This window comes from Lutzomyia longipalpis, chromosome 3 (genome assembly GCF_024334085.1).
Source record: "Lutzomyia longipalpis isolate SR_M1_2022 chromosome 3, ASM2433408v1".
In the NCBI taxonomy this organism is placed as follows: domain Eukaryota; kingdom Metazoa; phylum Arthropoda; class Insecta; order Diptera; family Psychodidae; genus Lutzomyia; species Lutzomyia longipalpis.
In genome coordinates this window covers 29,414,484-29,436,539 of record NC_074709.1, presented here as the reverse complement: position 1 = coordinate 29,436,539, position 22,056 = coordinate 29,414,484, and the positions used below count along the sequence as shown (strand labels likewise).

Below are 22,056 nucleotides of genomic sequence, written 5' to 3'. Positions count from 1 at the left end.
AGCGGAGATGAAGTTTATAGTTAAAGTTTAAAAATTCTACTATATGGCAAATTATAATTATAATTATGAGAAAATAACTTCTCATGTGCCCTAAATTATAATTTTTGTCTTGGTTTTTCTTTATTCCAGCTTTATATATTAAGATTATTGATCAATATTTAATAAATTTCATCCAGAAAATTTATCAGGAAGATTTTAATTTACAAAGAATTCGTGGCTAAAAAAAACTGATTTATCAGCAAAAGAATTTCCTCTATTTAAGATGCAAATTCTCCGTGATTCAGATTGATTAATTGGAGCACGTTTCAATCCCCAAACCTCCCTCCTCTTCCCCCGGAATAATAGCCAATCATACGTCACAACAACCACCCCCTAATCTCCTCATTATTTAGCATTAATAACTAATGATTGCGGTTCCGTGTCTGTTCTTCCACCCACGCGCTCGTGACTTGCGTTTGGGGCAAAAAAGTGTGTATCCCTGACTCCTTCTTCGTGGTTTTGTGTTTTGTGCTAAAAATGCGTCCACTGTGGGCGATTTTTTGGCATCGATTGAGTCTGGATGGCGCCAAAAAGCTGGCGCAGACGCTGGGAAAGCTTCATAAAGGGCATTACCGCGTCTTGGAGCAGCAAAAGCTCACGCAATGTCTGGAAAGTGCTTTGTGTTGTTTGTGACCCTCTTCCTTGCCATGGGGGCTCTATTTGGGGCCGAAGGACGCTACCTACCAACGAGATCGGATACAACGAATTTGGATCGTTTGAGGGATATGATCAGGAATGTGAGTTGAAGATTTTCTTTCTTTTTTTTTTTTAAAGAATTTTCTGTTCTTGATTGTTTTTAATATTATTTCCAAGAAAAAATAAAGGAAATCTGTGAGAAAAGTGCACAAAAATGAATTATTTATTAAATAAGAAAAAAGGTAAAAAGTGATAAAAATTAAATTAGAACTAGTTTAAGAAAAGTGGTAGAAGAATCAGAGATAAAAGAGATTTCATTTGTGACCTTGAATTAAACGTTTTCCAAGAGAATTTTCATGTCTTGAAATTCTTAATTTATAAAGAGTTAAAAAATGTAAATTAATATTAAAAGAAAGTAAAGGTTTTTTAACCAAGATAAAAATTCTTAATATATTTTGTCTTTGCTAAACTTCCATAAAATAAGTCTTGTTTTAAAATATTTTATTATTTTTTATAAAATGAATCAACTCCTATTTCAATTTACCTATTAAATTACAATTTATTTTTTACATACTTGTTAGTTTTCTACAGAATTTACAGATTCTTAATTTTCTTTCAAAATTATTCTGAAAACTCTTTTTAGTAAAAAAAAAAGTTTGATGCAATATTAGGGAATACTATGGCATAACTAAGTCCCATAAAGTTTAAATTCTCATCGAGAAAAGAATGAACATCTTCCCTTTATTTCTGTTTCGTTGCAAAATATAATTTTCTTCAAGCTTCTCTTAAGCTTTGTCTAATCCAACTTTAGTATCTTCTCCTCTATACCTCTGAACTTTTCCCTTTTGTTATGTACAAATTTTCGAGTTTACATATTTTTAACAAATAGATATTTATGAAATAGGCATGAAAAGCATGAAAAAGAAATGAAAGAGAAATGCCGCGCAAGTCCAATGAGGCTGAAGAAGAAATAATAAAATAAATTTCGCAAAAAATTTGTAAATCAAAATAATTTCTCAAGAAAAATTAAAATAAAAATGTGCTTTTCGGAGAAAATTCAAAAGCTTCTTCATTGCATTATGCAATTTTTTTTACTCGCCGTAGCTTGTGGTGGTCAGGCCAATTGGGTAGGCCCGTCCCATGTGGGAGAGACAACACGCCGCATCTCTCTTACACAACGGAATTGCATCAATTTCTTCTTCTTTTCTCTAACACGGCGGGCTTTTGTTTACACGGCGATCCATCCACTCAATTTTTGACCAATTTTCTCCGCAATGTAGTTCAAGATGAGTCACCATGAATAACGTTTTTTTCTTCTTCTTCTTTTAAATAAAATATATAAAAATAGTAATACAATAAAAAGAAAATCTCACACAGTGCATCGCAAGGCAATTGCCTCACCGCACACACGTATAGGCAGAAAAGAAGAAGACACAATGCGAATACAATGATCTTGTGCAACATTTTCCCGTGCGCTGGGGCACAGAAGAGGCAATGGGGGGGGGGGGGGAAAGAAGAAACTGAAAGTCCCATCTTTGAGATGCTTTAATTGATTATTGTGCACCGCATCTCACCGAGATCTTGACTTGCTCTCTTCCCTTAATAAATTTCATTTCCCCCTTTCATTCGGCATTTCTGATATATTTCCATTTTCATTGCAAAATAAGAAAAAAACAACAAATAATTCATTTTTTTTCTCTCTGCATCTTCTTTAAGGTGCTCAATACCGGAGATGTGGCTGGTGGTGGTGCAATGGATGATTGGGATGACGGGACATACGCACGTGCTATTGTGGCAGCCCCATCAATGCCAAAGTATCGTGAAATATATCCCAAGAGGCGTCACATTGGGGAATCCTGAGTGGGTGCAAATGGGAAGCAAAAAAGGAGCCAAAAACAGGAACAACGACAATAATTTCGTGCAATTGTTAAAAGAAAAAAGAATTCAATTAATTACCTCATGCGATGTGTCTTTATTTAGAAATGAGAGAAGGAAAGAAAATCAAATGAGGGATCGTTTTCTGTGAGTTATTTTCTCAAAAGCAAATAAATAAAGTATTATAAAATGCAACATAAAAATAACTTTTTGCTAAACTCCAAAATCATTACTCACAAAAAAACATCAGAAAATGTGTCTTTACCTGAGAAATTTTACCTGCATTTTGAATAACTGTGTGCTGGAAAGTTTCTAGCGGGGAATGTTAATGGGATTACAGTGATGTCCACGTAGAAGAGTAATTTCCTTTTTATGCAAAAACTTTTCTTCCTTTATTTTTACTTCATTTTTGTATCTTTATTTTGTATTAATTTTGCTTTGAAAGCATTTAGCCTCATTAGAGAAAATAATTTTTTAGACAAAAAAGTTTATAAAAGACATTCTTTTAGAAAAGTTCTTAGTCCAGTCGCATTCAAATAAATAATTTTTAGCCTTCATACTTACGTGTTTACTAACAATCTTAAATATTTAATTCCAAAAAAACAGATTTATTGCAAAAAAAAGAAAGAGTTAATTTTTTTAATGTTTTCTTCCTCCGGAAGCGATTATTAGGGTAAAAATCGCTAGTCAAACAGTCTTAACATTAATTAAGTCAGGATAAATCGGGCTAAATGAATATGTTCCGTTCCCCATAGACGATCAGGAAAAATCTTCGAAAAACATTTTAGTCCAATTTAGCCTGACTTAAGAAATCTTAACTTAAGACTTAAGAAAAATTTAAAAATCTTAAATTTTACTTCAGATAAATTGAGAAGTACTTAAGAAAATTTGAAAAATCTTAATGAAATTTAAGATATCTTAAGACTTTCTGACTAGAGAATTTCACCCATAGGCCGGATTCAAAGTTATATGCAAGAAATGTAGAAAATCCTTTTTGTGCATCTCCTTAACTTTTAAAATGTTTTAAATCTAAACGAATTTTCTTCCAAACATCTGTTACAATATAAAAAATAATTTCTCTTTCTGGGAATCCAATATTTCAAGAATAAAGAATTTGATTTTTCTTTTTCTTTGTGTCAAGCACTTCTGACCATCTAAAAAGAAATATTCATTTTATTTATTAAATATTTTATTTAATTCCTTCTTATATTGTTTGAAAAAAAATCTTAGAAGAGTCTTTAGCGTCTTTTGCAAAATACTGAAAAGGAAACCTTTCTCCGGAGCCTCACTGTATTCTTCATGAATTCAACCAATTTGGAGGAATGCGAAAAATCTCCCGGGGAAGAACCTTTTAAAGGGCCTCTATGGGCAACTAGCTGGTCATTTGGTTTGTGAATTTCCTCGAGGGAATCTCGTGTAAAATGAAATTTTTCAGTATTTTTGTGATTTTTGTGAGCCTCCGGTGTGCCCATGGGGGCTTTTGGGATTTATTCTCATCATCCACAGATAGTGAGAAGGAGGATGAAGTGGCTGCCAGTGAAGTTCAATCAGTTTATTCAGCTCCCTTAGCACCTGCCATCCCTGCGCCACCACCCATTTGGCGTGTTCACAGATACCATGGAATTGATTTGAGACCCGTAGGACCAATTGCACAAGCTCCACCACATTCCGGTAAGATCGGGAGCTTTTTTCTTATTAAAAAAAAAGAGATTTTTAATTAATTGGAATTTTTGTGAGCGCAGGTTGGCCACCAGAAGCTGTTCATTTAGCCAGAGTTATGGGTTTGGAGGTACACAATCTTCCAGCTCCTGCGGAAGTTATGAATTTACTGGGTGTGTCAACGCCCGAAGAAGCTCTGGCCACAATTCAGGACATTGCAGCCACACCCGAAGGTATTGCTGCAATGAAATCCTTCCTAGAATCGCGACGTCCTCCTCCACAGCCTGTCTATTCACTCCCAGCACTTCCACCTGCACCGAGACTCCCACAAATTCGTCTTCCTCCTATTCCTCAGCAAATTCCTCAATATGTTCCACAGCAGATTCCTCAACAGCATGTTCAGCAGCAGCAGTATATTCAGCAGCCCTCTGACTACTTCATCCCAGCTGCTGCTGAAAGTCATCCCGTAACTGTTCTCCCTCCGACTCCACAGAGAATCTCCCCCTATGAATCCAGTGGCATTAGCATTCACACAAACAAGGATATTGATAAGCTACAGTTGGCACTCACAGAAGGACATCATGTTGATGCTGTGAGCCATCTCACCAGCTCAGGCTTGAGCGATAAAACTAAACAATAAATCAATTAATTATTTAATAATTTTCTTGTATTTCTTGTGTGGAAAATTCGTTTTGTCCTCATTAGGGCTTAGAGAAGGCTTGAAAATGAAATTAAAATAAATGTCTATCGCTTGAAAAAAATTTATCGACCCAAAAATTGGTGTTGATGATAAATTGCAAAATAGATGCCGATAAGAGCTGTTGTTGGGGGTCCCTTGACCTGCCACCGCGTGTGCGACTTTCTTTCACGGCACAGCGATCTCCCTTCACCTGCTGGTGGGTGCGTGGGTGGGAGGGCACATCTTAAAAGAAATGCGATCACATCCAGCGTCTTCAGTGTTAATCCAACAGGTGTGTGCGCCAGTGTTGTGTCTTCCACAAAAAAAATAAACCAACAAAAAGGTTTGATTATGTTGTGGCTTGTTGTGTGCATTGTGTGTGCTGTGGCGGGAAGTTGCTGGGCTAGACCAGAACCACCAATTTCCGGTGGTGGTGGTGGATACAACTACAGCCCACCCTCATCATCATACGGGGCCCCATCGACACGCTATGGACCCCCACAGGCAGCCCCCATTATTCACAAACACGTCTACGTGCACGTTCCACCACCAGAACCCGAATACATTGCCCAGAAGTGAGTGTGCGCGCACAGTGCGAAGTCAATGGCGTCGTGGGAAAGCTCCCAAAGTCACAATTGAAGCTCAATTTCACTTTCGCATGCACTCATGGTGTCACTGTGCTGTCTTCTTTTTATTTATTAATTTTTTTTTGCACTTCTGTCGCAATTTTTTTTGCTCAAGAAATGTTTTGTAGATGAAAATGAGGAAATGTTGCCAAAATCCCAGAAGATTTTTTTTTGAGAAGATCTTGTGATTAAAATTTGGACAATTAGTTACATTTTGTTGCAAAAAAAACTCTCCTGGGAATTTAAGCAAATTGTGTTGGAAATTTGAGCAGAAATTGGGCAAGATTTACAAAGATTGTTTGCTTAATTTTTTTTATTTATTACTTTTTAATGATTTTTCCTTAATGTTTTTTTTTTGTGAGAATTTAAATGTTTGTCGATGAATTTGAGGATCTAAATATGTATGGATAAAAAAAATAATTTAGAGCACAATGGGTCGAATTCTTCAAATATTTCAAGATCTTGATATTTTTTCAAAAAAAAAATCAAAATTAACTCTAAAAAGCAAATCAAATATTAGAATGATAGACATTTTTTTGACTACACAGAAAAATTTTTCACATCTTCTTATGATGATTAAAATACTCGCATTTTACGAATTTTACGAAACGTAAATTTTTAAATTTTTCTTCATAAGAAAAAGAAGTCAAAAAACTTTTTTTTCCTATTTATGCTTTTGTCGTTTTATTCTCATTCCATAAAAGATAAACAAAGTATTTGTCCCTGAAAGCTGACAGAAAAGTTTATTAACGAGCCCTGAAAAAGTAATTTTCCTTTAAAATCGCGATTAAAGAAAAAAAAACTAACAGTCAAAATAATAAAAGATTTGTCACAGAATAGCTAAAATTCTTATAACTGACAATTTGTAAGAAATTTTTAATTTTGTTTAAAAAATCAAGCAAAATGTCCATTGTGTTCGATTTCCTATCGAGTTTGATTTATCTAATTTATCTTCCCATGTAGAAGCTTCCGTTTAAAATTGAGTTTATTAGATTGAAAGTAAATACAATCTTCTACCTCTTTTAAGTCTCTCTAAAAAAGTAAATTTATTATTTTTTAAAATGTTCTTCAGACAGTGTTAAAAAAGTAGATTTTTAATGGAGATTTTCATCAAAATTTTATTAGAAGAAAGAAAGTAATTAAATTTTCCTTTGAGCATTAAAATTAGAGAAGGAAAATAACATTATGTGGTTGCACAGTGTAAATCATGCACAATATCTTATATATTTTCAAACACCCACGTGATCGTGGTTGCATTCGAGACATTTAAGATATTTGGGAGCTTCAGTAAAATTAAAATTAAATTAAATTAAATTCCCAAAAAAATTAATTTTAATCAAAATTAAAAATTTTTCTTTCAAGGAAACCCATCGTTCTCCCACCCCCACAGAAGCACTACAAAATTGTCTTCATTAAGGCACCCTCAGCTCCAGCACCAACGGCCCCCGTAATCCCCGCCTTGCCCATCAATGAGGAGAAGACTCTCGTCTATGTTCTCGTTAAGCGCCCCGACGAGCAACCAGATGTCGTTGTCCCCACGGCGGCACCAACGCAACCCAGCAAACCCGAAGTTTACTTCATTCGGTACAAAACACAGAAGCAAGATGGCTACCCCGAGAGTGTTTCACCTGTTCCTAGTGCTGCCTACGGGGCACCACCTAGTTCCCAGTATGGTGTACCAAATTAGAGGGAGATTCCCTCCTGAATGCCCCAGTTTATGTCTGGGTTAGCATTTAAGGCAGATTTGCACCAGTAAAGTACTTCTTTATTTTTTCAGAAAAATTCTGTTGTTTTGTTCTTTGTCTTTTCTTTGAAGGCCTGATGAAGGGATCCGTGAGATTTTGCGTATGTTCGTTCAATGGGGTGATTGCTGTAAGTTTAAAACTTGGAGACGTTTCGTTATTTTCTCAATTTTAATACACTTTTGCGTTATTTAAAAAAAAACTCATCGATGAAACATCATCGTGAATGTTTCATGGCTTGAAATAGGCAAAAAAACACAGTGGTGACGTCATTATTTGCATTTTTGAATGAATCGTTAATGGTTTTAAAAGAAGAATTTCTCTTGCAGAAAGAATTTCTGCAAGTTGGAAAAGTGGGAAATGTTTGAGAATTTCTCCAAACATTTCTTGAGTGTTTTCCTTCTTTAATTTTTGAAGAATTGCAAAAAAGGTCACGATCGTCGTTTCCGCGATCTAATTGAGGTTTTGCGTTCAACCTAAAAATAAAACCAATTTTTGAGGGATAAATTCCACAAAATAATTGGATCACAACAGAGTAAAAGAAATAATACTCGAAGGAAATATGTGTGGCCTGAATGCATTTTTGCTTTGCAGTTCAGCACGTTTTATTGGGCAAAAGCGCAATGAGGATGATGAAGAAGAAACGTATAAATATAAGTATAGAAGAGATGACTCAAGTGGACGGCGGAAGCCAATATGCGGCACAGGGGTTGATGGCTGAACTCGAAGTGCGACAGTCTCGATCGCGATCAAAATTGAATGGAGGTCATATCGCGTGGTGTATTTTGTCCCAGCCACCCCTCCGCACCTCTTCCTTCAGTTTGTAAATCAATAAAGAGAGGCACGTCTTTTTCTTCTTCTTTAGAACGCGCGAAGAGGCAACACTCTCTCAGCGCAAATAAGATTTGTCGTCTAGACGGTTTGTGCGAGAAGATCACATAAATTGTCCATGGAATTGTGATCAATGTGATTGAATGGATCATTTGCATAATTGCACAAATTCAATCGTTGTCGCATGGTCCACTTTTCTTTTCTTTTTTTATTCCCTCGTGTAAGCAAGATGGCAAAAATTCTCGTATTCCTGTGGGGTACGAGGGAACTTCTTCCCAAAAGTAAAAATTAAATAAAAATGAAAGGATTCAATGGTAATTCCTTTTGCTCCCAAGAGGGGTTTATCTGGACGAAATTATTCGGATCTTCGTAAATATTCGGAATATTCGCCAAGGAAGCTCAAATATTATAAGTCTAAGGCTAAAATCGATAAATTCAAGTATAAAAACACTTAAATCAAACCGAAAAGTAGTAAAATCAACCCAAAAATGTGACCTAATTCAAGCCGATAAATGAGGAACAAAACTTTTAAAAAATCATTAAAGCTTTATAAAAAGGACTAAATTTAAACCGAAAAGTAGTAAATTAATGCTAAAAGGTTGTAAATAGAATCCAAAAACCCAAAAAAGACTAAATTGAAATCAAAAATTCCTAAATACGTTTTTGGATTTTTTTTTCGGTTTTGATTTATATCTGACTTATTCGGTTTATAGCAAAAGATGTCCATTTGAAGTCAAATATTCAGATCTTTGGAAATATTCAAGTAATTCGCCTAAAAAAAACCATAATATTCATCAGATTAATACCCCTTGATTGCTCTCGAAAAGACTGATTTTTTTTAAATTATAAATTTTGGGAATATTTCATTAAAAGGCTTAAATACTTCTCCTTTAAATTTAAATTATGAGGATAAATAGAAATATTTCTTTACCTCCTTGGCTATATTTCAAGACTTTTTCTTAAAAAAAATTGTTTCAAAATTTTATTTAAAATATATTCAATTTTCTGTTCACCCTGTACGACTTTACCCTTTTGAGAAATTAATCGATTTTATTTATGCAAATTTCTCTGTGGAATTTTTCAATTTTTTTATATTGCAAAAATGTGTTAATGTGTGTGTGCATGATCTATTCCAGAAGCAAATCAAAGAAGTTAAACCCCATAATTAATCCAAACCCCTATTATATCGTGAATATATAATTAAACAATATATACATTATGTAGAAAATATTTTATGGAGACTAAAAATATTATACCCTGAAGCTCATGATGGAAAATCAGTTTAATGGATCCCAAATGCGCACTTCTCTATGCACCAATTTTGCTCTTCTTCTTTAATTTACAAAATGCACAAAGAGATACAAAAAAAAAGAAAGAATGCCCCCATCAAAAATTCTTTGCCGCGCGCTTGAGGCCGTTTAAGGCTAAAATTGCTCATCAAAGCGCGCTCTCAATTTGCAAAGTGGGAAGAAAGTGATCTTTTTTTTGTGGGTCGTAACCCCCGTGTGTCCCCAGTAAAGCAGCAGCAGCAGCAGTGAAGCCTCCTTTAGTCCACCACCCCGCCGTTGTATGTGGTGCAAAAATAAAGCCCCTTTTTTTTACTCTTGAAGATGAGGACGAAATGATTGAAAAATTGACCAGCAAATTGAGAGCAATCAAGGGGCCGAGAATTTGGCGGGCGAGGTGAAGAATGAGGGCACACACCACCATCAGGACTGCTCTGCATTTGTCCCTTGAAAATGCGAAGGTTCACTTAATGTTGTGTACATAAAACATTAGATATGTAGGTACATACAACTGCTGCACATTGATGTAATGTAAATGTTGTGCAATGAATCATTCCTCGTCCCTCTGTTTTTTTTTCATTCTCTTCTACACACATAATAGTGACTCATTAATGCACCTTTTTTTGCGCGCGCAAAAAAAAGGGTCGCAAGTCACGATATGTGGCATATTTTGCATATGGCAAAAATATTCTTCAATTTCATTTCGTTGGAACGCTTGTGCGGATACAATTTCACGATTATTTCTCCTCTTTCACCACACACACACACTTCCGTGCAAAGAAAGGGAATGTTTTCATTTAAATATGGATCATATTTATGTTATTGTGCCACTTCAGCGACAATTTGTGACAAAATGTTGCAATTTTTTTTAATTCATATGTTGTGTTTGCAATTTGGGGGAATTGCCAATGCAGCAGGAAGAGGACAAACATTTGGTCTTAATTTTATAATTAAATCGCAAAAAAAATGAAAGAAACACAAATTCTCTGGCTTATTTTTATTTATTTTTATTGAACACAACAAGTTCAATTGATCCAATGGGAATGGCGCTATTAATTTATCAATAATAACACTTTTATATACAAAGGTAAGAATATATGTGCATATTAAGGTAGTTTACCTGTAAGAAAACTCCGCCGAGAAGATAAGACTTGTTGAAGAATTAACCAGTAAAGTAAATAATCAGTTTGAGACTTTATCAACCATTTAGGAGAACTTCTAATTCATCTGATCCCTCAATCTGAAGAAGTATTTGAGGAAAAAAAGTCTTCTTTATGTAAAGTCTTTAAATAAAATTTTAAAAGAAAAAAAAACTTTTTATAATCTACTGAACTTTTGCTTAAGATCTAAATAGAAAACATTATGTTTGTAGGTTACGATGGAGGCGCCTGGTAGTAACAAGAAAGCTTCATTAAATATTTCAAACCAATTAGGTTTTTCTTTACAAGTAAAGTTAACTTAAAACAAAGAAATAAATTAGTGCTAAAATTATTCGTTAGGTACTCTTTAAGTTTCTTTATTGGCTGAGGAATCTTTAGAAAAATCTATTTTTATGACTATATTTTAGTTCAGTAAGGTTTTTCAATATTTTTCTTTTATTTCACTAGAATTAATATATCTTATTTTAGGAATCTTTAATGAAGAGTAGAGATAAAATTATTATTTTTTGGATAATTCATAAGGCTTTCCTGGAAGGAGGACTTTTTGCAAGAAGTATAGCATAGTAACCTAGAACCTTATGATTTTCTTAAATTAATTTCTTCCATAAAAGTATTTAGGATGACCAAGAAATTAATTTTTATTTCAATAACAGTGGAGACGCCTAGTAAGTAGTTTTATTTATCAACGATTTAGGATGTTTTTCCTGAGAAGTAAAAATATGTTTCTAAAAAGAAAAATTTCATTTCTTTACAGAATTATTTTGAAAAATAAAATAATATTTTTTTTGTCTTCCAGGAACTTAGAATATCAATAATTAATTAGAAGAAAACAAACTTAAACTCCCTCCCTATGCAGGAAATCGACTATGAGTGCAGTGCGCCAATATTTATGGGTATGACCTGTCCGATGCACAGGCAAAGGAGAGGGAGAACGTTGGAGACAGGTGGCTCTGAGAGAATTGCGTGCAGTTAAACATTAATAGTCAAGATGAATTGCATTTGAATGCGACGCGGCCGATGAAAATGATGGCAAAGTGTGTGGTGAAGTGGAAGGCGTTCCTTGCCCAATTCATCTCTCGCTCCCTTCGATGGATTAAAGGCACCCCGAAAAAACATCCAACTCATCCGAATTCCGTTGACTTCGCTCCGCCACTTTGTGTTTGTGTGTAAAATGCCATCAAGAAATTGCCATCATATGGAATTTCTTTCGATGGTGCATCATTTCGCCTTCACCTCACGTTCCTTTTAGGCTCTTTTTGTTTCTTTTTTGATCGTTGCACTGAAATACTTCATGCGTATAACCGCCTTCAGGACAATGTCTATCAATCATTTGCTTCTTCTCCACTTTTTTCGTTTAATTGATTGATTTTTGCGTGAAAAAAATTCAATATTAAATTGCAAAATTATTAATTATTTCGATCCAATGCTGTTGCAATGTTTTTTTTTGTTTGTTCTTTGTTAAGCGAACAGCAATATTTTACAGCAAGTCCGTTGTTCTTATTGAGAATTTATTGATTGCGGAGTCATTACCTGTGTTCGTTAGAAGCAATTTTATTTTGTTCTAAGTATTCTAATCAATTCTATTTTTTCTATCATTTTAAATAGAAGTAAATCGTCAAGGGGTGTGGATAAAACGTTTTCTTTTGGCAAAACCTTTAGAATTAGCTTTCTCTTTGCAATAAAAGGACAATTTAATTATCTTTTTAAATTTATTAAAATTTCCATCGAGATGATGCACATTGGGAATTTTTTTTCACAAAAATGCCGGCAAAATAGGAGATGATCGCGCGAACAGGCCGGCCGGGCGATCGGTGCAGCCCTCGCCCTAATTGGTGCATATGGCACACGCAGTCCGGCATGGGCCTGGGTGAGAGGGGGGTGGGCGCCCTCGCTGTGACATTGAAAACGTTCAGCCGCACTTGGTCGCGGTCAGCGATCTCGATCGCGCAATTCTCCGAGCGCTTTTTGGCGGGAAAATAGGCGAAAAAACGCGATCGAGAACGCAGCGCGAAATGAACATGGGAAGATATCGGCCGTGTATGGAAGATATGGTGGGCAGATGGCATAAAACTTTTTGATCCATTGCATTTTTGGGAAGGGAATTCGCAACATAATGCTATTGTTGTTGCTGATCTTGTGTTTTATAACTTTTTTCCTTAACATTTGAAAGAATAATTCTCTAACACTTGGAGGATCGTGGTTTCTAACCTCAAAATTTGAAATTCATTTTCTCTCAAAAGAAAATATCTTTCCAAGTTTTCTTTCGACGATCATGAAGTAATGATCCTTTTCTATAGATGTAGAATTTATAACGAAATGTTAAATAAATTTTAATTCTGTGGCGATCAAAAAAAGACGAATTGTTAACTTTGTCCAGCAAAATCCTCCAAGGGTTAAAGAAAACTCTCTGATGAGAAAAGGAAATTTACGATAAAAAGTATTTTTTTAAAATTATTTTTATAAAACATTGAGAGAGAACGGTGCAATGAATATAATCGTCTGAACTCGCATTCAAAAGATCACTGGTTCAAATTAAACAGCTCCTCCTCTATAATTTTTCTCGTTATTTGATTTGATGATTTTTTTTATTGATTTTTGCAATTTAAATTTAAAATGCTGAAGTAAGAATTTTTAAAAACTTCAAGAAAAAAATTCTAAATAGATCTGGGTTAAAAAAATAACTCCAAATGCAAGTTAAAACGTTTTCACGTTGTCGTACATCCCGAAAGCCCCCTACTACATCGCAGTTGTGGAAAAAATCAACAGTTTATATCAAAAAGCAGCTCTTTATGAGACTTGTCTCCCATAGAATTACACTGTTCTTTTTTTTTTTTTTTTTGAAAGAGAGAATATTATTCTTGGCTGTTGTTGAAAAATTTATGCCGCGAGCACACCCGTTGATCATTAAGACGCCGCGTAAGATATAGTCGGGCCAAGCAAACCATCTCCGGCGGAGGGAGCGTGAGAATCCTCAGTTAAAAGAGACTTGGACGCAGCACTCGCAAGCTTAAATACGCCGCAGCAGTCGCGCTTAGTCGGCCAGTTGATTCGCACAGCTGGAGTTGAGCGGTTGCACGCGTGCACCGAGTGCCATATTGCAAAAAAAATTAAATTAAATAAAGTAAAAGAAAAGAATAAAAATTGAGGAAAAAGATCGTTTTTTTTTTTTAAAGAAAAATTAATTATTGGTGCAGGAGTGAAGTGGTTGTGTGATGAGAAATTTGTGAATGCCAAGACTTTTCGTGAAACGCTATAAAGGACCTTCGGGTGTGGAATGTGGGGAGAAGGACCCCGCTTGAGGACTGTTACACAAATAATGAGATCTAATTTGGACGATTATAGGTAGTTTTCATTTCTAACGTCTTTTTCTCCTATCTCCTTCATCTTCCTTTTTTTCCGCGGAGTCTTGAATTTTTTTTCGTTGAAATTTCTTCTCTTTTTGTGGAGGGAAAAATACGCGACCGCGATATTTTTAGTTGAAAAAAAAAGTTGCACTTAAATAGTTTTTTTTGTTGAATAATTTTTTTTCTAAAAGAGAGAATCTCTGTGAAGTGCCAAAAGATTTTTTTTTGTTGTTGCTGTAGTTTTGCGATTCTTCGCAAAGGCATATCCTAAATTTAAAAAAAAAAAACGAATGCTTAAAACACTCACAAAAGGCCCAATAATACGAAGATGAGAGCACGCTCTTCGTTACGATTCAGTGTGGCATATTTTGCGATAATTTCTTGGGTGGAAAAGTGATCGACTTGAGCATAAAGGAAAAATCTTTATTATGTGCTGGTTGTTTTTTTTGGATATTTATTGAAAACAAAATGTTTCACGCATTTCCTTATTTATTTCAATATAAAATTCATTTTTTTTATCAGTGTTTGGTCACAAAAATTCGCGATATTTGAGTTCATAGGAAAAAAGAATTAAGAAGTTATCTTACTTTGCAGCTTCTTAACCTTTCCATGGTCTTTGTGAGAAAAAAATGCATCATTTTAATGCAAATTTATAGAATTTTTTGGAGCTTAAGATTTGTCTTTATCAGCTTTATCAATTTGTGAATATTTTACGTAACGTGCGACTTTATTCAGAGCACATTGTTAAGGATTTTTTTTCAGTAAAGTGCTTGAAAGAAAAAAAAAACAATTAAAAGTAGAATTTTGTAGAAATTTCTTTTCTCTTAAAGCTTTCTCTCTGTCTAACTGTTACGCAAATGGCCTAAATTAGTGAGCGCGTGTTAAGTAATCTAATAATATTTTCTTCTGATTAAATTGAAATTATTTTTCATCACAATTTATAGGGGAAAACGACCCAATTTGTATCTCTAACAAACCAAAAAAAAAAACGTTAAGAAAATTATATAAAATTCAAATTATAAAATTAGTTGACTAAAAAGGACATTAGGTGGTCTGAATTAGGCTCTCCTCCCATAATAAATTTAAAATGGGGTAATTTTGAGGATTTTTGTTAAATATTTCTCTTTAATTTAATATTTAAAAATTATTAAACTTTAATTTTTATTTTATAGTAATTCTTACTCTAAACATGGGATGATTTAAATTTTATATCTTAATAGAAGATTTTAGAGAAACTTTGAAGCCTTTTCTCATCATTCTTGCTTGATCTTTACTTAAGAGATTTCATCCAAATCTGCCACACTCCTCTCTAAGCAGTACTTTTTTTTCTTTTCAAACGTTTAACGACATTAAACGGAATGTCCATGGGAGAAGATCAAAAGAGAAAGTGCAAATAATGAAGGATCTTCATATTTTTTCTTGCGGAAATTGATAATTTAGCACCCTTAAAAACAGGAAAAGAACAATTTCATCAAATTGGTTCACTGGAAATATGCATATAAAAGAAATATAAATTTTATATATATAACCATACATAGTGCACTTCTAAAGGGGGTTAACGTTGTCCATATTAGCCTTCGCGGAGATGCAATAAATTGCGCAGATGGTGTGAGGATAGATGGATTAAACAAAAAAATAAACTTTAATATTTTTTTTCTTTCTTCTTTTTGATTTTTTTTTGTGGGGCTGATTTAGTCCGTAGGATGTACTGACGCCCCCAGGGGGCTCTTTAACGTGTTCGCCCATGCGCTGGACGCTGTTGCTCGCTCTGGTGGCGGTGGCATATCCGGCGGCTGGCCAGACGGACAACACCATCCGCCGCCGTAGCGCATTTCCGCCCGACGACGTCTTCGACGAGGACAGCGACGAGAGCCCATCACGACCCACGTGCACAGCGTGCCGGGTACGCGAGGATCTCAAAAGTGCCAGCCTTGAGTACATTAAGGCCTATGTGCTGCACAATCTTGGCTTTGAGCACCCACCCAATCTCACGCACGTACCACGCGTGCCCGAATCCATCTACGCCAGCTTCTACAACGTCACAGCAGCCACGAGGCACGCCCTCGATCACGACGAGGACATGCTTGCGGATGCACCAGCAGATGGTACCATGACATGGGAAGCACATCCCGTGCCCGAGAGGCTCTACATTTTGGGCAAAGGTGAGTTCTTTATACTTTCTTCCTTACGTCACACAAAAGGTCCCTTTAAATTCTCTCAATTTTTCGTGCATCATTACAAGAACAATCAACTTTCGCGGATAATTTTTATTTATAGCACATGATTCGCGTAGAGGAGCTTTGTTGAATAAAAAATATGTAAGAATTTGCAATGAAAAAAATAGATAATTAAATTGATAGAGATGACCAAAAAAAGGCACAAAAGAATTCAATCAGTTCGTAAAGCTAAAAAAGCATATATTCACGAAGAAATGACTTTTTGTATATATAATCTCAAAGCTTCTGACATGGAGAATTTGCATCCACTTATCATTTCTTTGTTGATCTTTTTTTTCCAAAGAAATAAATTCTGCTGTAAACATTCAATGTGCTACGAAGTTAATTTTAATGTTTAAACTACATTGAATATTTATTGAGACACTCTCTCGATCTCAATCATGTTGATTGTAGGAATTTAATTGAAGGGAAAAATCCTCCTTTGAGCTTTTTTGTTTTTGAAAATTAGAAACCGTTAAAAAGTTTCAAGTTTATCGCTTAATCGCTATATATAATCAGTAGGTAGCATCTTGATATAAAATTCCGCTGAATTTTTGCATAAATTAGTGGAAATCCTCGTCTAATTTTACATAAAATGCAAAACACGTTCAAGTGAATTTGCAATACAGCTCCTGGCAATTTGATAAGTATATTTTTTTTTAATTAAAAGTAAATGAAAGAAAAAAGTGTTAAAACATACAAAAAATATATTTGGGATCTTGAAATGCGAGACAAGAAATTTTCCAGCATTATTCAATGGGCATATCGTGTGGCTATTTTGGTCTTGTCGCTCAACATTTTTTTTTTCGCACAATTCTCAATCTCCGGGGCATTTTGGAATTCAATACGTCAATTTGTGGATCCCATTTCACGGAGAGGTTGGTGGTGGTAAAAATATCCCCAATCACTTTAGGGGTTTCGCACAGGATACGCGCACGCATGCATAAAAATATAACCCGTAAAAAGGGGCGAGAAAACAAAATGGAACCCTTTTTTGCCACCCTTAGGGCAAAATTCTAGGTTAAAGGAGACTGTAGCTTTAAGAGACTTTCAAGACACAATTACCACGATTGCGGAAAATATTTTGCACATTTTATTGTGGAAATTCTCAGAAATGTTTACAGAATAATCAACTTTTTTTTTTACGTTGTGGTATCGGTATAACGAATTAATTTAAGATTTGAATTTTGTACGACACGTGCATCAGCAAATCCTCAAATTTATTTGATTTTTATGAGAAAGAAACCGAAAATTAAACTTATTTCAGAATCATTCTATATAAAAAAGTAATTTCTTCGCTGTTTTGTTCGTTATGTGAGACATATGTCTCGCATAGTGAACAATTTCGATTTTATATTTTAATATGAGTTTAAAATCTCCAAGCTAAATGAAAATCACATTAAATGGAGCACCACTGTAATTTCGTAGACGTTCATTTCATCTTCTTCATGCCATGCTTAGTGAGGTTCATGAGTTGGTAAAATTTTCTTTTAGATTTTCCAAGAAAGTAAAATTCTTTACCGGCTTTGAGAACTCAAAAAAAAGAAGACAAAAATCTTTAAAACTGATTACGAATTTATTTAAAAGAAAAAAAAAAAGATTCAAAAAAGGTCACAACGCGTCTTTTTTTTATAAAATTGTAGTTCATTCATTCATATACGTAATTGGAGGCAAAGTGGGATATTTTTTGCTTAATCTTCTCCATGAGAAAAAAAAATAATGAAGAAAGAACTTATGCCTATAGGGATTGAATCTGCTCTAAATCTCTCATATTTGAATAAACATATTTGCCTCTAAACAATAGAGTTTTAATGGCGATTTATCGCGTAATGTGAAAAAAAGAAGAGAGACAAGTTTTCAATTTTTCTAATCCTTTTCCTACTTTGATAACAAAAACCATTAATACTTAATTCGTCAAACTTTGGAGCATTTTGAGATGTTGCTCATCACACTCCTCGCTCTAACCCATGCGGCAGCTCATTGGGGAGTCTCTGTGCTCCTCTCCTTATCCCCTTCCTTCCCCCCCTTTTCAGTGCTTCCCATTAACTTATCTTTTCGTGTTTTTTTGTGCATCTTGTGAGGTTCTTTTTTTTTTGCGCGCAATGCTTTTTAGCGGCCAGTATGCGCCAATGTGACGTGTCCGGTTCAATCTCACAGGCGTGCTTATTGGGGAGACAAAAGTCATAGCGCGATAGCAACTAATCTTATCGCCTTGTAAGCTCTTGCTATTTAGCTATACAAGCTGCAACAGGCCTAAACACACACACCTCGCGCTATATAGCTAAATCGCGCAATTTAGCTTCTCTCTACTCCACTAAAGCAAATGATGCAGGATGAATTCCCAGCACGCCGGCAGCATGTCTTCTGTCCTCTGCGGTGCCTTTGTCTCTCTCCCCACACGGAGCAGCATTCTGACGTCAGAGACGTCGAGACGTCTGAGATATAAATAAGAATTTGCGCACCAAGTGCACACCGACCTCGCTAAAGTGCGTCAGCATGAGCCGCGTTCAGCCAGACACGTCGGCGTCTTTGGCTTCTTGCTGGCGGTGCTATGTTGGAAGGCACCTCTCTGCCCTCCTTTTGCTCTGTGTATATACCTTTCTGCTACAGCCGAGAAGACTTTTCTTTTCTAGTTCACTTCTTATTTCTTGGAAGCTCTCGCGCGCTTTTTCTCTCTCTCTCTCGCGCGCATTAGTGTTATATGTAGTATTATATATAGCATAGATTGAGCCAGTAAATGTGCTTTTTGAGGGCGATTTTTTGACCTCTCTATGTTACTTTTTTATTTGAATAAATTAAAAATGAAATATAATCAAAAAATATCGCATGGGTGGGTAATTGTGATAACAAATAATAAAAAGTAAATTATTTAATGAAATTAAATCAAATACCCAACTGCAGAGATGCGCGAAACAAGTCTTCTGCAATGCTTTAAAGTTTTTTTTTTACTGGGAGTTAAATTAAAATTAAATTTCAAGATTTTTTTTAAAGTAGAATCAGTAGAATACCGTTTCTTGTTTAAGAATATTCCGATTCTGATGTAAATCTTGTTTTACTTTTAAAAAAATTCTTAAAATTTATTTAATCAAGAAATGATAAGTCTTGAAAATTTGACGGACCTTTACGAACATTTTCAATGGAATTCAAAGATTAAAAATTACAAGATTAGGTTTAGGAATTCAGACCAAAATCTCAAGCAATAGTCGATAGATTATTTGCAGAGGCTTAAACAATTCTTCATTTAACAGAATTTCTTGAAAAGTTCTTGAACAATTCAAGTCTTTAAGAATACTGGAAGAATTCTTGAAAGAGTTTTGAAGAATTCTCGTAATTGTCGAGAATAATCTCTGAACAAATTTGAACAAATCTTGAAAAATCATGAAAATATCCTCAACAAATCTTAAGATTGCCTGAAGAAACAATAATTCTGGAATAATTTTTGAACAAATCTTTAAGAATTTTCTTCAATAAATCTTTAAGAATTATCGAACAAATAGTAAGAAAAAATTTTTAAGCCTTTTAAGCAATTCTTGAGCAATTCTCAAACAATTCTTAAGAAAATCTTGAACAATCCTTGAAGATTTCTGGTATAATTAAAAAAAACTCTTCAGCAATTCTTGAACTATTCTTCAATAAATCGTGAAGAATTCTCGTACAATCCCTGAAGAATTCTTAATTAAATCTTTAAAAATTCTCGAACAATTTATTTTATTTGTTTGTCTTTTTTTTGTAAATTCTTGCAGTTACCAAAATGCGTCATGGACGGAGACAACCTGATATTCTTAATTTTCACATCTCACCATTGAGCCATGCATCAGTTCATCGTGCCACATTGTCGATTTTCGTGCGTGGCGAAACGTGGCTGCGGCGCCACGTGAATCACGACCTCCCTAGTCTATCACACCGTCCACTGAACATCACTGTCCATCGGGTCGTGAGGAGTCAGATACAGCCATCGGATATGGTTCATTTGCGCGACGATGCATCCACACTGGTTAACCTGGATCCGGGTGCTGGTGCCACCATTACCATCGACGTTACGGGCCTCGTTACGGATTGGTACAACAATCCCCAGACAAACTATGGGCTCTTCCTGCGGACGCATGATGCACGGATGCGCCAGCTGCTAGTCCTTGATGATCCCGGTGGAAAGAACGTAAGATATCCCACGTGAGTGGCCTCAAGTTCTCTCCAAGAACTATTTTATCTCTAAAGAAAAAACTTTATTTCTCTCTTCATTTTCACAGGTCCCTTTTATTGAGATCGTGACCCGGGATAGGCGGCATCGACGCCCCAAACGCTCCACAAGTTTAACGTGTCGTGAAAATGAGAGTGAGACCCGCTGCTGTCGCTACCCACTCGTTGTGGATTTCGATAAATTCGGCTGGGATTGGGTTATTGCACCAAAGCAGTACGATGCTAATTACTGCTCTGGCGAGTGCTCAATTAACTTCCTGACGCGCTATGGGCATACGCACGTGATGCAGCTCGCCAGCTCAGCACAGGCTTGCTGCTCACCACGCAAGATGGCCCCATTGACGCTGCTCTACTTCAATCCCCAAGAACAGATCGTCCACACAACGCTCCAGAACATGATTGTACAGATGTGTAGTTGTTCCTGAGTTACTTACTCTCGCGATCTCCTCTCCATTCGACTCGCCCACAACACCCCTCCCCCCATTTAACCCTCTCATCGTGCCATCCTGCACGACTGTAGTTTGTAGTTTTATTTTTTTTTAATTTTTAAATATTAATAGTTTCTATTGTGTAGTCTGTGTAAGCTCCCTTGGTGAGAATTTCCCGCCAAGAATGAAAGGAGGAGGAGTACCACCCATTGCTAAGTTCTTGGTACTTTGCGTGCTGCTTGTAGTTACATATAATAGGTAGTGTTGTAGTAGGAGGAGACCATTGCCATTTTGTGCCTTTCCCATTAGACACTAGATGTCTCCGGCGTGTGTAAGGTTTGAGTATTTGATCAATGTGAAGCCCATTCAGCGACGATTCGACTTATTTTATTTTAATAATAAGAGAAAAAATCGAATATTCCGAATTTAAATTAAATTTTTTGCTTAATGTTTTTTTTTTAATAAAAGAAAATGCCCTCGCAAGGTACCACGGAGTGAATTTGTGAAGCAAAATGTGTTTAACATTGCACTAAGGCTTCTTTGCATTTTGCTTTTAGTAAAATATTTAATTGTAGGATAATAAATCAAAATTAATTAATACTTTATTTAGTAGAATATTAATTATTAAAATAATTAATCACAAAGAAAATCATGTAAAAGATTTTTATTTGTATTTTGAACTGAAGATAAACGAAAAAAAAACATAGAGATGGTTTGTTAAACGAATTTGTAGCTTCATTTTGAAGAATTTATAAAATTAAAAAAGAATTTGATATAAAATAGAATTTTTTGGTGATATTTTTTAGTATTAGTCTGTAATTTAACAAAAAAAGGATGGAAAATTGAAACGAAAAATGAGAAAAGTCCGAGCCAGAAATGATACTCAAAATTATTTGGGGCTCCTCCTTCCATTTTGCGCATTTTGTTTTATACTCCCCCGCATATAAATAAAATAATAATTAATTTAACTTAAAACGACAATTTAAAAAAAATGAAATTCAGGGGCCTTTGCTTGGGGACCAAGTGTCCAAGTGTTGCTCGACACCATAATCTCTCTCTTTTATAGTCACGTAAGAATTTTTTTAGGTAAAGAAAAAAGAAAAGGAAAAGAAACGGCTTCAAGTAGTACATTTTTTGTGCATCGACTCGTATAAAAAAGTAGTTTGTAAGAAAAATATTTTTTCACGAAAAATTTCTAACGTTCGCTAATGTTTTCTTTTCTCGAAAGGATTCGTAAGGAAATAAAAAGAATATTCACTGAAAAAAAAAAAACAAATTTCTTTTATTTTGAGCAGAAAAAAAGGCTTTTCTTGTCACGACACACCAAATGTTGGAGGA

General features: G+C 35.0%; 4 protein-coding genes across 4 annotated transcripts; all 4 read left to right on the top strand.

Moving 5' to 3' along the window:
• Positions 1-567: 567 nt before the first annotated feature.
• Positions 568-2,772, top strand: LOC129793747 (uncharacterized). The gene is made up of 2 exons (XM_055834005.1): positions 568-776; positions 2,392-2,772. Exons 1-2 carry the CDS (start codon positions 642-644, stop codon positions 2,533-2,535), a joined length of 279 nt encoding a protein of 92 aa, XP_055689980.1. The 5' UTR covers positions 568-641; the 3' UTR covers positions 2,536-2,772.
• A 1,152-nt stretch (positions 2,773-3,924) lies between these two features.
• LOC129793746 (uncharacterized) lies at positions 3,925-4,928 on the top strand. The gene is made up of 2 exons (XM_055834004.1): positions 3,925-4,221; positions 4,293-4,928. The coding sequence occupies exons 1-2, from the start codon at positions 3,972-3,974 to the stop codon at positions 4,847-4,849; spliced, it is 807 nt and encodes a 268-aa protein (XP_055689979.1). The 5' UTR covers positions 3,925-3,971; the 3' UTR covers positions 4,850-4,928.
• Positions 4,929-5,239: 311 nt separating this feature from the next.
• On the top strand, positions 5,240-7,201 carry LOC129793044 (uncharacterized). Its single transcript, XM_055832590.1, has 2 exons — positions 5,240-5,463; positions 6,877-7,201. The coding sequence occupies exons 1-2, from the start codon at positions 5,240-5,242 to the stop codon at positions 7,199-7,201; spliced, it is 549 nt and encodes a 182-aa protein (XP_055688565.1).
• Positions 7,202-13,505: 6,304 nt separating this feature from the next.
• LOC129793745 (growth/differentiation factor 8) lies at positions 13,506-21,994 on the top strand. Its single transcript, XM_055834003.1, has 4 exons — positions 13,506-13,875; positions 15,573-16,039; positions 19,837-20,249; positions 20,341-21,994. Exons 2-4 carry the CDS (start codon positions 15,622-15,624, stop codon positions 20,713-20,715), a joined length of 1,206 nt encoding a protein of 401 aa, XP_055689978.1. The 5' UTR covers positions 13,506-13,875; positions 15,573-15,621; the 3' UTR covers positions 20,716-21,994.
• The last annotated feature ends 62 nt before the right edge of the window (positions 21,995-22,056 follow it).